Source organism: Trachurus trachurus (assembly GCF_905171665.1).
Source record: "Trachurus trachurus genome assembly, chromosome: 17".
NCBI lineage: Eukaryota > Metazoa > Chordata > Actinopteri > Carangiformes > Carangidae > Trachurus > Trachurus trachurus.
Genome location: NC_139900.1, coordinates 31500534 through 31520754, shown reverse-complemented (window position 1 = coordinate 31520754; position 20221 = coordinate 31500534). Strand labels below are relative to the sequence as shown.

Sequence of the window (20221 nt, the reverse complement as noted above, 5' to 3'; positions counted from 1 at the left end):
TAAATGTCTTCAATTATCCACAGGTCGGTGAAAAGTCGCTTTGGTTTTTACCGGAGAAGTTACAGCAGCAGCAGCAGCAGCAGCAGCAGCAGCAGCAATGCCAGACGTTGAACCCCTCAGGTTCCCATCAAGGGAGGGACGACTGAGTCAGCAAGGTGAGGACAGCAACTAAATGAGTCAAAGCTGCTGTAGCTGTCAGCTTTTGATAAATGATGGAATACATTTTTATTTTTGTGCCATACGTGTGTCCCCCCCCCCCTGCAAATTACAATGCAACTCTTGTGATAGGCTAGGTGTTTTTATTACCTTTTCATAAAATTATGTATACATTCTTGAACTGAAATGCAATCTACATTGGTTTTCAAATTCTTTCTTTCTTTTTTTGTAAAATAAATTAATCTCGAACCATAGTGAATTTCTCTCATTTTAAACAACCTTTGCTGCTTTTATGCAATAATTGCATAAATGTTTTAAAGCCCCAAAAATCTCTAAAAAATTTTCTTTGAAGGTTATTTTGTTTATAATGGAATTAACCAAAAATAGATAATGAGATCAGAAATCTGAAATGTAGTGATGTTGAATATTGTTGAAGTTATGCATAGGTCTAATTTCTAATATCAGTGGCTAAATGACACATGATTAGCCCTCAGACTAACATGGGCCTGCTCTGTGGCCATAATACACCCTGCCATTATGATTTAGAGCTAATTCAGCCTACCGTTGACATATTCCCTTACCACTTTGCTACCCCACCTGGTTCTTTCAGTGTGTATTATTCATCTAAACTGCTTGGCAACAGATGGCCTTCATTTCAGGTACCCCTCAGTTTTTCCTCTCCTCTGCTCTTGTATTGGTCAGCTCATTCACTGCCCATTCTAATAATTAATGGAGAATAATGGTATTGAGTGTCATGTGAGGTGGGAAAGCTTCAACTAGTTGCAAATATAGAGTTTGTACCCTACCCTTTTCTTACTGATTAGTGTACTTATTTGTCCCCAGGTCCCTGACAGTTTTGGTTGTATCTCCATTTGATGGTATCGATCTGTGTTACTGTGCACAGTAGACTGAAAATTGTAATGAACTGACCTATTAACCACCCCTCAGACTTGATGTTGTCCATAAAATGGTGCCAGGCAACGAAAAATGTCTTAGCATTTTCAGCAAGACAGGTGTACAGATACTTGGTGCATAGGACAAGGATTTAAATAGCTCTTTTGGTCTTCTTGGACGTGGTTTGCAGATTTGACGTCAATGGTGCGAAGGATTGGTGCTCTTTTTTAAACTATAAATGCAGGTTGGAGTGAGATTTTACTCCATTCCCAACAAGTGGAACCTGGTGGCTTATTGGCATCAGAGCAGGGTTGTTTGTTTACCAAAGGTCTGTCTTTAGCTTGAGTGAACACAACACTGAGATGCCCCTGAAGCTTGGAGTTTAAGATGCCACAAGTCTGACTATGGACTTTTGTTGCACCCCACCCTCTGCTGTTTCCACTCATTTATCAACTTTCTGTGATAAAAGCTTAAAAGAATCCCATAAAATGCTTAAAGCATAACAACACGATAAAAAGAAAAAGAGCTCCATGTTGCTATTCACTTGACGCCTATTGACTGGAAGTATTTGCGGGATGTTTGAGGACCTATCACTTTCCTTTTGGCCAGGACATGATAGAATACATTCCTGGATGTAAAATAAAACCCCCAAATAATGAGTGCTACTCATGAAGCACTCCATTGTTAGTAGGCACTTATAACTGAATTATAACCTTATCTTAGGTTTTCAATTTTTAATTAAACACAGGCCACTGCTCAAATTATGGGACCTTTTGTTGAGAAATTACTAAATTTGTCAGAACTATTTAAACAATAGCTTTTAACAGTATACTCTATTCATCTAATAATGACAGCAGGAAGTACCAGTATACACACACTGTGCACTGAAATAATAACCAGGATAGTGAATTTCCGACTTTGCTACTACATGAAGCAGATTCCAGTCTGAAACAGTGGCGTTTCTTTCTTTTCTTTTTTTTTTTACCCTTTCTTTCAGCCAGATGGCGTCCTTTCACCACTAAGAAGTGTGCCCTTGGGTTTGTCTCAAGATGTTCAAATTAGTTGTCTCTGCTCTTTTACTGATGCCTGCAATATATTGTAGACTATGCAAACAGAATCAAAGAGAAGGAAAGGAATCACAAAACATCTTTCACAGCCAAATACATTTTTGTAATTACTTTTTCAAAATAAAGTTATATGCATAGGCTGTTTCAACAAAAGTCTGTTGTTCTATGATATTTTTCACATTGAAGGATGGTTTGTCATGGTGTTATTCACAAAATATTTCTGGGGTTTTGTGTCATTAGGTAAAGACAAGATAGGGTCGGCTTTTCATGACTTACTTGAAAGTTTTGTTTGTGTTCCCCAAGATCAAGCAGATCTTCAGGTCGTCTGCCCTGGAAGACGTCGCACTTGTGTTTTGCTCAACAGTCCCTCACTATGTGTCAACAATGCTCTTTATCATATGCAAGAGCTGAAGATGACTGTGGAAAATTGGTTTCAGCAGGTAAAATGGCGTTTAGCGTGATCCAACCCAAATATCTTGACAGTAAAAATCTATTAAAACGTCTTTTTCCCCCTTTTGTTTTAAACTAGTGTGGGAAATATCAGCCACAGATTGACCAGGATAAGCACCAATACAGCAAAAGTTTAAGGTGAAGTACTTATTTATTGTTCTCATTTCCTCTGAATCATATTCACTGTGACATGACACAAGTTAAACTCCTTTTTAATAGATTTCAATCCCAGGATTCAGACACAGAATCAGTGACGTCTACAGACTTATTTGTTGAAGGCATCGCAATCAGTGCAAGAGGTGAATTTTTTTTTTTTTCTCCAAATGTTATAAAGTTTTTTCCAAATTATTTGCTCTCAGTTGTTGTTCTGGCACAGTTGTCCTAACACCCATGCAGATTAATAAAACAGCACATGGATGATTAGAGGTTGTTTTAGTCTTCAGCAGTGACAATGGAGTTCAAGTTACTGGTTCACATCTTAGTAATAACTAACTATATGGTACTACTTTCCCATTCTGCTGATATAATTCTTTAAACAAGGTTTATTTTGACCTGTACTATGTAGTTGATCAGTTTCTGTCATTTTAGTTTCGCAAAATGTATTTGGTCATTGGGTTGAAAGAGATGATATAGTACAATAGAATGTGCGCCAGTCTTATAAAGTTTTCCATCCTCCAGAAAGTTGTCCATTATCGCCACTATTGAAGAAAATAAATGATGTCCTTGGAGAGGTTGTGTATCTGATTGAGCGGCTGGAGGCTGATCGGCAGTATGCAGAGGAAGCTCTCCACAGAGAAAAGAGAAGAAAAAGGTTTTTGGAGAGCAAAGTTGACAGTATTTCACTTTGGAAGCAACAAGAGCATTCTCTTGTCGTCCAAAAAGGTTAGTGACTATAAGATGGTTCATCATGCCTTCGTAGACCTATTTCTTGTGATGTATTGTGATCGTGTCGTCCCACTCTAATGAATAAACTTTCTAATTCACTGTTGTTTTTCTAGAGCATGAGGCTTGCATCAGAGACATCACCGAACTGAAGTGGCAAATAAAAGTGGAAAGAGAGAAGCTTGACCAAGCCCAGGAGAAGCTGTTGCACACTGAGATTTTAAACCAGCGATTACATGAGGACATCAACTTTGCCAAAAAACAAATCCCCATCATAAGAGAAAATATGGACCTCCAGAGAACCATCATAGATCAAATCAACGCTTCTCAAGCAGAGGTAGCCTGTAATTTGATTTATTCTATCACCACATTTACTGGATATTTTATAATCCACAAAAGCTTGTAACTTTTGTCTGCAAACATGTGCTTAAACATTATCTTTTTTAGAAGCTGAAGAGTTATTGGACTAATTATTATTACTTGTTATAAAAAATAATATCCAATAACCTGTGTCAAATGGCAAAATACAATCCTTCAGATCTGATTCTCTTTAAAAGCAAAACCAGATTATCTTAATGTGCTTGTTACTTTATAGCTGTCATGCTTTTTCAGACTGCGACTTACTGTAGGTTCATACAGGCTACAGTAGTTTCTCCCTTGCACACAAGCTCCATCTCACTTCTCTATCACCCAGTTGCTCTGTTTTAACTCTGTTTTTTAGCCACAAGTGGCATGGCACTGGGGATTGCAATGTTTGTTGGGTTGTTGGTCCAGTGTCCATCTGACACTTTGGTCTCTCTATTTTAACAATAGACTTGACTGCTATTATGTTAGGTACTGTCATTCAGAGTTCCCAAACAATGAATCCTTAAAACTTTCACTTTCTGTGACTTTTCTGTCAGCTTTTCTTTTTAATTTCTTTAGTTTACAGTATAACAGGTCCACCAAAATACAGTGACCTGATTAAGACCCAGCTGTATTTTGAGACTAATGATTACATGCAAATACGCCATGGAAGTGTATTAATAGACAGAAGTGTGATGGGTAAGAAAATGGAAGGATCAACATTCAACAGGTTGACCTTTATGCCTACAGTACAAATCAAAAACACCAAACTGATCTCATTTTACTGGGCTTTTTGTTCTAGGCGTTTTCTGAATATGTTAACTCTGGGCTTTGGTGTTCAACTGTGAATCCTTAGCAACAGGTTTTCTGAAGGCCCTGCGTTAATACTGGTACTAATTTACCAAAACTAAGACAAAATAGTAGAAGCCCCTTATGCATACCTCCTGCGTTGGCATATGGTAGTTGATGAGCTGTAGGTATGGGATTGCGAAAATATATTTTATACAGATTATGTTTTTTTTTGTGTTTTTTCTTAAAGTATATTTTTTGGGCTTTTTATTGCTTTTAATTGATAGCACAGTGGAGAGAGAGAGAGACAGGAAATGGGGATGCAGAGAGGGGGAATGACATGCAGGAAAGGGCTGACCGATGCGGGATTCGAACCGGGACCGCCTGCAGTGAGGACTGTAGCCTCAACATGGGGCGGCAGCTCTACCAAATGCAGATTATGATTTAACAATGGGACAATATATTTAGTATTAGTAACTTAATGTTAAATTGTTCAGAAATAACATCGGAGGAAAACAATAAGCCGATGACCCCCTTTCTTTGACTCCCCTTTCCTTTTTAGGCTGATGAAGTACACTCGGAAAGAACCAGCGATCTCTTAATGGTTCAGAAGGACTTAAAATCCATGGAACTGCTTGCCAACAATGAAAAAATATCAATGGGCAATGTACTGTCTACAATGAAGAAGGAGCTGGCTAGCAGATTGTGAGTATTTGTTCTAGTTGTAGTAGTAGTTTAAAGCAGAAGTGAGTGATCCGGTCGTTTTCGCTAATGCTGCGTTCCAGGCAGGCTTTTGAAATCGTAAATTACAGCTTCAAGTCACAACTTACGACTTTGTAGCGTTCCAGGCAACCCACTCGTGTTTTTCCGACCTGTTTTACCGGCGGTGAAAGTCACTATAACGGCCACTCGTAACTTCCGACCGGTGAACTCGTACCAGATCGAACTGGTACCACTTCACGGTCGGAAAAATACGAGTTTCCTTGAACGCACCATAACAGTCCTCGTCGCTACGTCACCACATTCACGGCGTTCCTTGGCTGCACACACAGCCCTGCATGCCGTTCTCTCTCCTCATTGGATAAAAACTGTAGGATACGATAAATGTTTTCTCTTCGGCTCAGAGCAGAGCAGAGGGACTGAGAGACCTGTGTTTCAGTCCAAACACTCTATGTAAGTGATTGCTGTCGGAAGATATAACTATTTAAGACTTAACTTACTTAAGACAAATATATCACTCACTTCTGCTTTAAACCAGGTTCACCATCAGAGCAGTTGAATAGATATGAAGCGTCTGTCATAAAATGTCATAATACCATCTATCCTATAATCAATTTCTCATACAACTACAAGTTAAATCAGCAGCAACAGCCAAAACAACTTACCATCACCAATTAAATCATGTATAAGTCTCATTTGCTGTATTCAAAATTATGTCAAGAGCATGGAGAACACTTGTTTCTGACTGGTTAGCAGGTGTAGGTTAACATCACATAACAGGACAGTTTAATGAATGTTCCATATCAATGCACAAGCCAAGGTATAGTAAACTGCATGTAGGGTTAGCGATCTATTTGCTGCTGTCAGCCATATGTTAAACTGACTACAAACAGATGCGGGTGGCCCATTGAAGAAATAATGGATTTGGCATAATTTTAACATTGTAATGTTTTAATTTCTATCCTGACAAAGGCAAGGCCAGGTTTCATATCAACTGTCTTATAGGGGACATATCATGGAAATATCACGTTTTGAAGGCTCTTTAACATATATTTGGGTGCTTGTCTTGGCTTTTGGCCCCCAAAATGTGAGAATTGACAAAAAAATCTGTAATTTACAGGCTCCCTAGGTTGAAATCCATGTGGTTTGACGAGCTGTTCCCTCCGTTGTCTAGCAATGATGTAACTAGTTTTGGGATTTGCATAATACCACCCCTACCTGGTACCAGTAGAAGGGGCAGGGCGGCGCAAGCAGTGGTTCATTTGCATTTAAAGGGACAGGCACTGAAACCAGCCGTTCTAAACAGGACTGTTTTGAACGGATGAAAATAGTGCTGTGATGTTTGATCCTTGGGGTATTTTGACTGAAGCATGTCACAGACATGTCTTTAAGACACCCGGGAACTATTTTAATTTGTGGAAACGGGGCGTAATATGTCTCCTTTAAAGATACCCCGAGAAGTTTGCTTTTGGTTATAAAAGAGTCTCATATTAATGTGGATGAATCTACATTACCCAATACCCACACTTCTTAATGGGTTCATTTTCAATAAATATATTGTTTTGTCTTTATAGTTATTTTGATATTATTATATAGTGGTCGACTCGCCCAGCATGGGAATAACACCGCCGGATCACTAGTTTGCACCATTTATGGTCGGAACTACGACGGTATCTGATCGTCTTCGAACCTCTGACTTTTGTTCTTGATTAATGAAAACATTCTTGGCAAATGCTTTTGTTTTCGTCCGTCTTGCACCGGTCCAAGAATTTCACCGTGTGCACTGCGCACAGAGGCTCATAGGAAATGTAGTGTGAAAACACTCCCGCTTTCCGAAAGTTCTTGTAGTCCCTTTAAAACTTTGAGACTAAACGTTAATCAAAGTAAAGTACTTACAATACAAGTTTGATTGCTGCTTTGTGATAAATATCACATTTTAGAGGTGTACATTCATTTGCCTTACTTCAGGTGTCATGGTATGTTTTAAATTATATTCTTGGATATTGTGTATCATGTAGGTTGTATTGATATCATTGGGGGAATAGATAGCTATGCTTTTTGAGTTACCATGAGATTCGTAACATGTATCCACCAACTTAATAATAAGTTTGATTTTCTCTCCAGGGAAGATTTAAACCAGTTGAAGATGCAAGAAAAAGGTCTACATGATGAAATAAGTGATGCTGAAAAGAAAGTTGCTCTTACAGAAGAAAAGTGTGCAGCCATGACGCAACAGATTCCTGAAATTATGGAGCTTGAGGAAACTGAAAAAGACCAGGTAACTGATATTGTCCAATTGCAAGAAAAAGATAGCATTCAGCAGTCTACACAACTAGTCAAATTCATGTGCTTCTATGCTTGTGTTACAGATTTTGCAGTTGAAACTTCAAATTGATGATGAAATGCAAAAGAATAAGAGATTAAAAGAGAAACTAAATGCGCTGCAAGAAGAAATTGAGAGAGCTGTAAGTATGAAAACGCAAAAACTTACTGAATACCTTTCCACAATGTTGGTGCTTCTTTTGATACTTCCGATGATAGATCGGTAGTTGGAGCATAACATAAAACTGCCATAGTTAAGAACGGAGCTAGACAGGCTAATATTGTTTGCTTACTTTGGTGAATCCATTCAGTGGTTTTTGATCTTATGTTACAGAAACTTAAAGGGGAAGCAGAGGTGTCCTGTGTAGAAGAGCAGCTCCATTTAAAACGAAATGCTTTTGCAGCTATCCGCAAAGAAAACATGGAGTATGAGCAGAACGTTGAAGACTACAGGATCAAAATTTCTGAGAGGTACAGTACAATGTCAAAGCCAAACAGAGGAGAGACATGCATTTGCTATATTCAGTATTAGACCCCATGTGGGTCTGCCATGACTTTATTGTGTGATATTTGTTAGTAAGAAAGCAGTGAAGCAGATGCGCGAGGAGAGAAAGCAGATGCTCCAGAAAATCATTGACAATGACGAGCAGTGGGAAAAGGCCAAGGAGGAAGTGACCCAAGTTGTAACCCAGCACAGTGTCACCCAGACTAAGCTGGAGGAGCAGGAACAGCTCACCTTCATGGAAGAACAGAGAGCCAGGGTCAGTGACAACATATGTACATGGGCTATGTACATTGCACGAGTCACAAATGTGAGAAGCCAGCTGATTCCTCCAGTGTTACCCAGTGCACTTTCTATGCTTTACAGAAAGAGATTGAAAGCCTGAGGAAAGATCTGACAGGTCAGATGACTGCTCTGGAACTACTGAAGGTAAATTCATGAGGCACTTGAGATTGAGAAAGAAAAACATTGTCATATATTGCTGTGCAAACAAAAATTTGAGATTTAAATCTGCAAACTTTTTCAGTGTCTGTGGAACACAAGCTATTAGCTATGTTGTCAAGGAGACCAAGGTTTCAGAAAGTACAGTATCAATAAAAACTGAACATTATGAGTTTCATAAAGGTAGATTAAATGCATAGCTGGTTTCAGTTTTTTTTAATTTTTTTTATTTTACATTTCCCATAATTGTTTTTACCCCCCGTTCATGTTTTAAGACTTTTGGCTAATGTCACTCTGCCTTTTACTTTTCTTTTCTATCAGGGTCAATGTGCAAATATCAACGAAGAACTAAAACAACAGCAGAGGAGCTCAGAGCTAACCAACCAAAAACTTCAGAAAGAATTTGAAGATGCATTTTCAGCAACAACAACTCTGGAGACAAAAATGGAGGTACTGGCAAATAATAATAGTTGATGATAATAAATATTTGTCCCAAGATATACAAATACATTACTAATAAATATTTTATATTTTGAAATTAAAAATCAACTACTTTTTTTTTTTTAAATCTCTTTTTATGTTTGTAAAGAAAATCCGGAAAGTAATGGGACATTTGGAAAAGATTCAGTGTGAGCATATGAAGACTTTACACATCCTTGAGAGGGAGAAAAAACTGAAATGTGACCACCTGAAAGCTGCTCAGGTAAGAGAAGAAAACTTAAGGATTGCTTAAAGGAATTCTTCTGGAGACCAAGAACAAGTTGCTAAGTCAGGTTTACTTAGTAGTCCAGTGCTCACTAAGCACTGAGCTAGTCACACCTATTTATCATGTCTTTTTTTTTTTTTTTTTGGAACAAAATAATCTCTTGCTAGAAGCACTTTGAACCAACTAAAGTTTACAGGCTTGTTTTTACATTAATGCTTCTCTTTACAGGATTTACACACTTCCACAACAAAGAGATGTGACAACACTGTTGGCAGGATTAGTGACCTTATGAAGAAGAGCAAAGAATACCAAGATGCTTCAGATAAAATGGAAAAAATAGTTGAGAGGATGCCAGAAGTCGTTGCAGAACTTCAGTAAGATTAGTTTTTTCAGAGAAGATACTCAACAAAATGGTTTTGATTAAGGAAATTACTGTGATTACTAGAAAATAGTCAACCTTTTTAATACTATTAGCAACGGCAGCATTTTTGAGAAGACAACAATAAATGCTCAAAGAAATAACTAACCTGCCCTGTAAGAATATTTAGTAATATATTTTAAATATTCTTTTATTTTTTCTAAAAGTCTGGTTGTTTCTTAAGTCATGTCATTGCTATGAGTAATATCAGTGCTAATGATTTCAGAGGCCTAATATTGTTGTATATCTTTCATTTCTTCTTCCAGAAGTGTGTTTGATGTGGTGAATTTCAAAAACAAATCAGCTGCTCTCATAATGAGCACCTTGCAGTCTGATATTAATAACTGCCAACAACAAGCACAGCGATCCATGCAGACACACACTGCTCATGTTACAGCAAGAGAAAAGGAAATGGAAGACACCAAGGTAACAAAATGTTCAGTGCAACTCTCTGTAAATACACGTCTTTTTGTGTCACATGCTGTGAAACCAGTGGCAAGTTGTAAAAAACATCTCATTGTTTATTTGTTTGTGGATTAGTGTCAGCACATTGCCTGTCAAAATACTTCCCTTAAGATGCAGAAAAAAGAGCTGTGTGCAATTAAAATTACAAGCCATGGCCATCTTGTTTAAGTGCTTTTCACACAAATGACAACTCACTGTTGTTATAGTCTTTTGTCTGGATGAATTTGATGATGCATGTCGTGGTGAGATGCTTTGCCTATTTTGTTACCTGTAGGCCAACATTTTCAATAGCAATTCAGTTCATAGTATCAAATAAACATACAGGACTTTTTAAAAATGAATGTCACAAATAGGCTCTTGTAAAAACACGTGTATACTGTGCACAAAACGGCATGTATTTGAACACTCCTTTGTAAGAGAAACCCCTGTTTATTGTAAGGTTTTCATCTGCAGGATTATCAGCCCCAGCCAGAGCCTCTTTGCTGATGGGGGTTTCACATGGCTTATCTAATGTGAAATCGCCATGTGGTATATAGTTTCATTAAACGGTGATCAAGAATGCATTAGTTCAAAACAAGAAAAGGCAATGGAGCTTAAGCCGCCATGCATCCAAGTGCAGCAACTTTAAAGAAGTTGTTGGTGTGAGACAATTTAAGAATTAGAAGTCTTCCTCATAGACACAACTCCCATTAGCCAGATAAAAATTAGCCATGCAAAAAAAAGGGTTTAGTCTCTTCACTTGACGAAATAAGATGATATAACAACAATACTCCTCACCAAATAAAAAGATCAGAGTGAGTCTGAAGTTCTGAGGAAATTGGTCACTTTAATCATTGGGACCAATAGAAAGCACACATAATGTCTGCATTAGCATAACATAATAAGCAGAGTGTGCATTCAGGAGTCACAGTGCATGAAGCAGAATGGTCAGACACTCTCAGATATGAGATTTCTTATAAAGATGCTGACCCAGTACTAAACTCCCATAAGCTCCTGTGGGTTGCAGCTCCTATTTTAAACACGAACTGATAGAGGTTATCCCGAACTAACAGCCTGATGGGAGTTTCTATTTGTATTAAACACAACCTGCAGATGGCACTTTTTAAAGTTAGCAACACAGAGTATATTAAGGTGAAATAGAGTGACTCGTTAGAAATCTGTGGCCATCTCTACTGAACCCGTACCTGTCTGAGAAAACTTCAGCTTTCATACATGCACCTATTTTTTTGAATTGATCAAGGCTTGTCGTTTGGTGAGGACAAAGTAAACAATGCAAACTGCCGACGCAATCAGTTTCTTATGGGCAATGAAGTGTAATTTGTTCCATTTACACTTCACAACAGCGTCAGATGGGCTTTGTCAGTGCTGCATGGAGTAATTAAACCTGAAATCAATAGCAGGCATTTGTCATGTTTACAGCCCCTCTTTCTGCTGGGTTAAACTCATCACTTTAGTGCTGTTCTGTTTTACTGCAGAGACACACTTCATTATGTCTGCAGGTAGAGTTGAGATATTCACCAACAACATATCCAGTACTTGGGAAACACTGTTCAAATGAAAAGGGGACACGCAGAGAGACACATACTCTGTGATTTATTTGCTTGATTTCCCAGAAAAGAGTCCATTGTTGTATGCCTGCTATTTGTATTGCCTTAATTAACAGCCCAAATACAGAATGCATGTATTGTACGTGCACACACAGCAGATCAGTTGTACAACTAATGCATCTTATAAATAGTCAGTGTGTTGCTACTACCTGTAGTGCTACTGTATATATTGAATCCAGTTCCATTCAGTATATTCTTTTTTTCTTGGGTATCTGTTAATGGTAGGCTGTGAATATGAATCATAAATACATGGCAGATTGTGAATCATAAAAACATTGATCTGTGTGATTTATTATGTAGATCTTAATACGTATATTAGATCTAGGTGTTTTCTCAACAGTTTTTCTGTAAGTGTAGCTGTGATCTTCTGCACATGCATACTCAAATTGTTAATTGACATTTTTAAGAGCAGTATTTTCCCATCGCTTTAATATTTGTAAAATGTGAGTGATGGTTAATGATCAGTTAGGCTGGATTGTTTTCATTATGTGACTTATCACCATCGCTCTTTGTCAATGTCAATATTGAATTCAGTGTTTGTGCTATCAGAAACACTCATTCAGTCACAGCAGGCTGCTGAATCAAGCTCTTAGTGTCACAATGATCCATTCAACACAGTTAAAGAGAGCACTGGTATCGGATTGGTAAGTTAGGATTGACATACCCTAATGTTTCAGATTGGGAGCCAAAAAGTCAGATCAGTGCATTGGTCTGCAGTCATGTCTTGGAAGTTATTTATCTGCCACTGTATACATTTTGTATACCTTTTACCTAAACCTTCTGTTTTGTTTTGTGTGTGTGTGTGTGTGTGTGTGTGTGTGTGTGTGTGTGTGTGTGTGTGTGTGTGTGTGTGTGTGTGTGTGTGTGTGTGTGTGTGTGTGTAGGAAGCACTAAAAAGTGCACTGAAGGAGAACAAACAGCTGGCAAGCAACTATGAAAGTCTGAAGAAGATCCTCATGAAGGCCAAACAAGAGGCAGTGACAGCACTGAGCAAGAGAAACCATGTACATAGATCTTTTAATTATTACACAGAGGTAAGGGTTATTTATTTCACAACGTGTCTGTTTTAAAGATCAATTTGATGACTTGAGATTTCTGCTGTTTTCTCTTGGTCTGTCCCTTTATGTCCTAGTCCATGTTTTTTTTCTTAGCACTAGATAACTCTTCTTTGCATGGGCAGTGATTTTAAGAAGGTTTCAGCTTGGGAACCAGTGAGGAGGTTACTGCAGCAATCTAATAATGATGAGATAACTTGAGTGGAGGAGGATGATGGATGTGACATAATGTAATGATAACTATGTAGTTTTGCCACCAAGGGGAGTAAAGCAAGAGGTTGATGGTACATACAATACTAAAACTTCTACTTTTTCCTGATTATATTTTTGTAAGGCGGTCAGAGGTGAAACGTATTATTATTGTTGTGTTACAAATTTGCCTCTGCTCAACACAGCAATTGGTTAGGGATCAGAGGCAAATACAGGTTAAGATCAGACAATAAATGTGCCTTTAGTGCTAAAATAGCATCAGACCTCTTGACTAGTTGAGGGAGACAACTCGGCAGCATTTTACTGTTTAATCTTTATAGTTTGTGACACTGTTTAACTGGAATAGAATTACACATGACAACCATAACACCAAGAAGAAGCCACGCTGCTCCTGCAATGAAAAATACATATTATTTGTTCCAAAAATGACTAATACCTTTACTTGAGCAATTCCTCATCTAACTGCATGAATGTTATCAAGTGAAAAATGCATGCAAAAATAAAATCCTGTGGACAGGATTTTCCACGCTCATGATCAAAGCCTGATTTTCTTTTACTCTGGATTCAGCCTTCACCATTTTTGTTTGTTTCAACTCTACACTTCTACAACAGCAGCCTCTCGGCTAGTGTTTTATGCCTAAATTTAGTTTTTTATAACAAGCTCATGATCAACAATGTTTCTGAAATGTAGACGCAGGCCTATCGCATTTAATCTGATTTATAGAGGAGCATTCAAGTACTCTTCTTTCCTGCTTTGAATTTCCAATTATCCTTATAATGTTTGCATATATACATCCCAGTTAGTACGCATATTACACGATTATGGCCCTCAGTGTTTTGTTTGCAACTGGAGGCAACATTCTAAATGCATTTAACACTGTCAGGATCATTTGATAGAGAACATTAGTGCATATGTATGAGTTGCCTCACACCGGAGGTATCTAATCTCTTTTATTATATTCAGGGATACAATCAAACCCAGGTCTTAAGTATCCTTAAAATCTAATCTTAATAGTAGTCATCTCTGACATACAGTGCAGATGACAAGTTTAAAACAATATCTATGATATGAAAGACTTGAGCACACAAAATGCTTTCAGAATATCATGACATACAGTACAGACATACAAAAAGATGTTATACATTCAATCAAGTAAGATTAGATTACTTTTGTTATGAATACTTTCCCTAGTATCATGCTTGTTGGTCCAGAGGAAAACAGAAAACTAAACCACCTACAATGAATGCTGGAATGGGAATTAAACGTTGTAATTTGAACACAGCACAACCCATAGTTTATATTCACGTGGTAAAGTGCAGGGTATGGGTCTGCCATTAAAACTGAAATGATTAACTTTCCACAAGTGATGTTGAAATACAGCTGAGTGTTTGGAGTATCTAATGTCAGTCTTGTTTCCCTTTTCATGGATATCAGCGGTGGGAGTACATGTATTTAAGCCCATGAGGTACTTGCTACTTTATCCTTCACTATAATTCAAAAAAGCAATTTCATACTTTTTATGCTACTACATTTATTTTACAGCTTTAGTAATTAGTTGATTAAGATTTTACACATGAAACACATGATGAGCTTGTAAGATATGATGCACAGTAAAAGATGGAGCTACACAACACTAAAAAGGTAAAATGCTACGTACACATCAATGCATCAGTAATGATAATCCTATAGTATAATATATAATGATCATTTCAAACTTATACACTTGACATTTTCAGTGCAATTACATTTCAGTATTACTTTGGTAAAGGATCCTAATACTTTGTGCACCGCAGATTATATGTAAAAATGTATTCTTTATTTATTATTAAAGTCATTCAGGACAGGTGTGACCCAACAACCATCATCAATGTTTCTTAACAGCAGACATTGGAGAGCATCATTAGGCACATAAATGTACTAGCTTTAGTGATATGTCATACTCCTTATGAACAGATGGGATTAAAGAATATACACTAAATAAAAACATCACAGGTTGCACTTTTATTGTACCTGTATTATAGATACAAATCATTTAACTTAACTTAGCTAAACTTTAGCTATATTGAGCCACTAAAAACATACAAAACCTGTTTTATGTTTGTAGCAGAAAAAGTGTGTCCTATTTGTTAATCATCTCATTAAGAGACCCTCCTGATGGTGTATGTAATGTTAGAGACTATTTAAGTGAGGATGAAAGTATTTGTATTCATTAGGACATGAATTTATCTAAATTCAACAAGTCTAAATATATTCAGGTATGCAAAACATCTCTATTACAGAAGAAAAAAGGCAATCATTAATTAGCATCTGATAGCACTTGCTGGTATGCACCTCTCATAAAATTCCTCTTGAACCTACTGTACATGTAGGCACTGCTTTGTTTATGTGGAGGCTTTCAGCACTTGGGCTTTAACAGGGTACACCATAAAGAGCATTCTTGTTATTGTCTTTCCTTCAGGAGCTGATGACTGAGCTAATTCGCTTTAGTTTTCAATGCACTGGGGAACACATTGCCAAGCAATGATAAGCTTTGTAGGAAGAGTAGAGAGATGGAGGGGGAAGAAAAGCAATGGCATCTATCAGAATTTAAACCTCTTTGCTTGAAACTGTGTTCAAATAATAAAGCAAGCAGCATGTCTTTCCAAGAGACTAGGAATAATTTCTGGTTTCAGTGGGGGGTTCATGACTCTGTGTGTATGTGTAAAATATGTCTTGAGGGGATTGGTATAAAGTTAAACTGGGTGAAGTAGAAATATTTTACTCATCAGCTTTGCAGTCACAGAGTTTGCCTCGGCTAGAACAAAACTGCTGAAGCATTTAGAGAAAATTAACCCCCCATCCTGGCAGCCAGATGTGACTGGATTCTGATGAGTGCACACGAGTGGGCAGAGAAACCAAGAGACTGTGAAATTCCTGTCAGGCCCGTGTACTGCAGAATGGGCTATTGACTGCTTTCTCTATTCCCCTCCATCATTCTTCTTGAACACTGCCATTAATTTCCTCTCCTGCCTTACCAATTCCTTTTCTCTGCCTTCTCTCCCCCTAGCTCGCTTTGTTGCAGAAGAGGATGCACAAAGCTTTGGTGAAATACTTCAAACAACGCAGCCTCAACAGCAAGGCTGAACTGGACCGGTGCCAGGCTCTCTCTCAAGAGACCAACCAGAAAATAAAAACAGCCCAGGTATTTGTACATATACATGTAGAACGGGGAGGGGAAATTGCACATACTGTAACTATTCATTTAAATGGCAAATCCCTTTATTCAACTTTTATCCCGGTCTAGGTACTCTACCAGATGGTAGCATATTCTTTTGCATACTACAGTAACTCCATGTTATGCTTGGTATTGTTTGAGCCTCATCCGGCTAGTCAGTTGCCTTGTGTCTTCTTTGCCAAGCAAGGGCAGCCAGGCAAACCTCCACCAAGGCTTTGTGCCTCTCTGCTATGGTGGAGTTAAAGATGCCACTCTTACATTACAGTCCATACATTCACTCACGAGATCACAGACTGATGTGATGGATGATGTGTCTGCTAGAGCGCCTATGCAGTGACCCCACGTCTGAGGCTTGCTCTGCCTCTCTAGATAACTCTATATACGCAACACATTGTGCATGGTCACATTGTATTTGATCCCGTTTCCTGTTTAGCCGGAGCATTTTTTATTTATTTTTTTATTTCACAACTATATCAGAGTGAGTTCATTAGACTGAATGGAAGATATCAGTGTAACAGCTTCGTAAGACGAATAACCTTCTGTCTGTCGTGCAGAAGAGTAGCAGCATATTCTGCAAGGTTGAGAAGTAAGGATCTTCAATTAGAGGATAATCGGTGTCTAATCTGTGCTGTGACGTGAGATGAGGTCAAAGCGGACAGAGGGACAGTGATGAATCTTTATGAAATGTCCTGTCCAGCTTTACCGCAGAGCTAGGCAGCATGCAACCATACTATGGATCATTTTCTCCCTTTTTACATCTTCTTCGCACTAACAGCAGAGCATCTCCAAACCCCCAGCTACCCATGTACTGTATGTCAGTTCAGTCTACTGTTTTTGCGTAAAATTCCATTTTGTTTTTTAAGTCGATGTGCTGCTCTCTGAAAATTATCCGACGTTTATCAGATATGCTGGAGGCAAAATGTGCTAAGGTTTGATTGGAGGTTTTCCAGGGGAGTACCTGGTTGCAAATACTATTAAGTGGCTTCCATCTCAGTTCCTCCTCTGCCTGCTGACATGTTTTTTGATAGGTCTGGTCCAGACATTACAGAGAGCAGCCATGTCTCAACGGCCCAGCCTCAAAAGGCCCCAGCAGATCACAGCTCAAGGCAGGGAGGAGTGGGGCACAGGGGGAGGAGCTATCAGAGAGCTGCAGAGTGTGAAGGACAAAAGAGCTGGTGTATTCAAGCGCACCACACCGTCACCCGTCACAGCTCAGCACAGGGTCCATCAGAGCAGGCAGCATTCACTTTAAACAGGCTCCTCATGAACAGTCCGACTCAGGATCTATCCTCAAAAAGTACACACGGAGAAAAACCTTTATGAGGAAGAAAAGAAAATCTTTATGAGTTTGTGAGCACGCATAAACACACAATCTGCATGATTACCTAAATATTAAGACCTTTAATGTGATCCGTAAACAAAAGTACTTGCAGTATGCAGATGGCGAGAATGCTCTGAGTAGGGAGGGGCTAAGCACAAAGGCTTCAAGATTACAATTAAATGATGCACAAATTATCAATATCAGTCTCCAGTTTATGAAAAAGACATGAAGAAATCAATAGAACTGATACCAGTTGTAACTGGAGTTAAACCAGGCTGAATCCTGATGAGGCCTGTACTAATCCATCATGTCCACTTAACCTCACAAGCAGAACACAGAGAGGTCAGGTTAGTGCTTTCACGGCTAAGGCGTGCTTGAATCACAAACCAAATGGCAGTTTTCTCAAAAGTAGCTTGAGGGAAGGAAGGCCGGGGAACCCTAGGGTGGGTGGGTGGGTGGTAGTGGGTGGGGGTGGTTTGTGGGTGGGTGGGGTGCGGCGTGCTGTCATCCTGTTACACTCCTGCCAGAACTGGCAGTTCAGCTTTGTGTTCTGCGAGTTTACACTAGGGATGGCATAATTGACAATGGCTAACAGCGGAGAGCAGTGCAGAGCCTTGTTGAATGGCCAGTAATGATTGGAGCAGACGCCCACTGCCCCAGTCCCAGGGGACAGTAATCCAAGATCCTGTTTCTGATATAATTGTTAGTCAGAGAATTTCTGCATGGCTACGCCGGTTCAGATTCCCAAGCTGGTTGACAGTGCCAGGCAGTTTAATAGAAAAACTGGATGCTGAGGTTTTTAAAACAGAAGAGCACTGAACCTGGACGTGGTTCACCAGGAGCCTCTTTTTCTCCTTCCCCACAAAAAATAAGAACAAGATGGTACCTTTACTATCACAAATATGGGATGTACATAGAGCGGGGAGTTTTTAAATAAAAAAAACAACAACAAGTAGCATTTTCTTAATTGGTCTTTTTTTTTTTCTGTTTTGCACCTTATTCAAACAGGAGGGGTTGTCAGAAGAAATCCAGCTCATCTCTGTGTTCCTGCAATCCTTGACAGATGACTCTACTACCACTGATGATGCTGGGGTGAACAAACAAGCCAGTCCAGATGCCGCTGGATCGAATGAGTAGATGCCTTCAGTTCAAATAGCAGTGTAATTGGACATTCACCTGTACCAGACAACTTACTTACCCTAGCACGCTTCACTATTCCCCCCTCTTTACTTGCAGCAAATCCATAACAATGAAACAGGTGACTTTCATGCTGCTGTCAGGACTGATCTAATTTTAGCTGGGTGAATGATTGCAATTGGCTTTGCCTCATCAGATAATTAATCTATGTCACCATTAATTGGAAAAGAGAATAATTACAGGCAGTGTTGACAGAAATTCTACGCTTCTCCAGATTCCAAGATCTAATTACAACTAGTGAAACCCCATGACCTTAACTAGCACTTAGTACACCTTGCCCACCTTGACCATGCCCATGTGAAGACCACTGTCTCTGGAAAGACCCTGTTTTTGTAATCACACCGCGCACTCCTCCGCTCTCTTTGCTCTCCTCACTCTCTGAGAGCTGTCTCCCTCAATCACTTTTCAATATTCAATCTTAATTTTGTGGAAGTTTAGCATTTTCAATGAGCTGGAGATGAATGATTAATGAATAAATTTAAATGCTTCATTTTGTCCATGGATCATTAGTTAAGTCCTTTGTGGGAAGGACCTGAGAAAGGAGTGAAAATTATTGAGACATTAGCCTGAAGCAATCCAGGGGTAAATAGTGTGCACAAAAGGATGTTGTGTGTGCACTATCCACTGGCTTTTCTAAAGAACCCTGGGGAAACACTGTTTTCAATTTGGAATCTTAACTGAATCACATTTAGTACTTGTAGAAAATTGATTTTTGTTTCATCATGTTTCAACAGTGTCATACTAATGGTAGGCAACGATAATGTCTGCTCCATATAGACTCTAAAAGTTGACTAAAATACTTTCTGGTTAAACAGTACTCTAAATGTCTAAATGTGATTAGATTCATTAGATATTTAAATTCCCTTTAAGATTACCATCCATTAACTAATAATGGTCATAGCTCTTGAAAGAGAGAAAGTGTAACATATAACATAACATTTAGTGGCATTAGGGTTTGTGTTTTTAATCTGCTCCTTTAGAAATATGTGTTGCCCTCTCCTGTCTGTGTCAGATCATAGAGATACTGTTGTTTTGTTGATACGCCGGATGACTCTCACACCAGTTGAGACAGAAGGGGGCAGTGTGGACACAACAACCTTAGAGAGACATAATTGACTGCAACATAGGTCCAGTTTAGTATCTTACTATGATTGTAGCATTTCATCTCCAATTAACTATCATCACCCTTTAGTTAATTGGTATATAAACACAAAATGTATTTTCTGTAAAAAAAAAAGAAAAGAAAAAAAGAAGAAGAAAAAAAAATAATATAAAAGAGATATTAGAGCACTTGCAGTTTCCTCTATCTTGAAAGTAAATAAAGTTTTCCTATATAGCTTTAAACTAACATATACTCTACAATATTGTCCAGTTACACACGCACGCACACACACTATAATGTCACACCTCATATCAGCTACTCACAAAGCCATGATGCCACAAGATCTCCAAAAGCACC

The 20221-nt window shown here is 38.5% G+C and overlaps 1 protein-coding gene across 1 annotated transcript; it reads left to right on the top strand.

Annotated features, from left to right (window-relative positions):
- Positions 1-97: 97 nt before the first annotated feature.
- On the top strand, positions 98-18702 carry ccdc178 (coiled-coil domain containing 178; the record flags this gene model as incomplete). The annotated part of the gene is made up of 19 exons (XM_083990937.1): positions 98-155; positions 2421-2557; positions 2647-2705; positions 2787-2866; positions 3246-3449; positions 3566-3786; positions 5146-5288; positions 7428-7581; positions 7673-7768; positions 7960-8096; positions 8203-8386; positions 8494-8556; positions 8890-9018; positions 9158-9271; positions 9503-9648; positions 9959-10118; positions 12649-12798; positions 16077-16211; positions 18574-18702. 19 exons carry the CDS (start codon positions 98-100, stop codon positions 18700-18702), a joined length of 2499 nt encoding a protein of 832 aa, XP_083847063.1.
- Positions 18703-20221: the final 1519 nt, after the last annotated feature.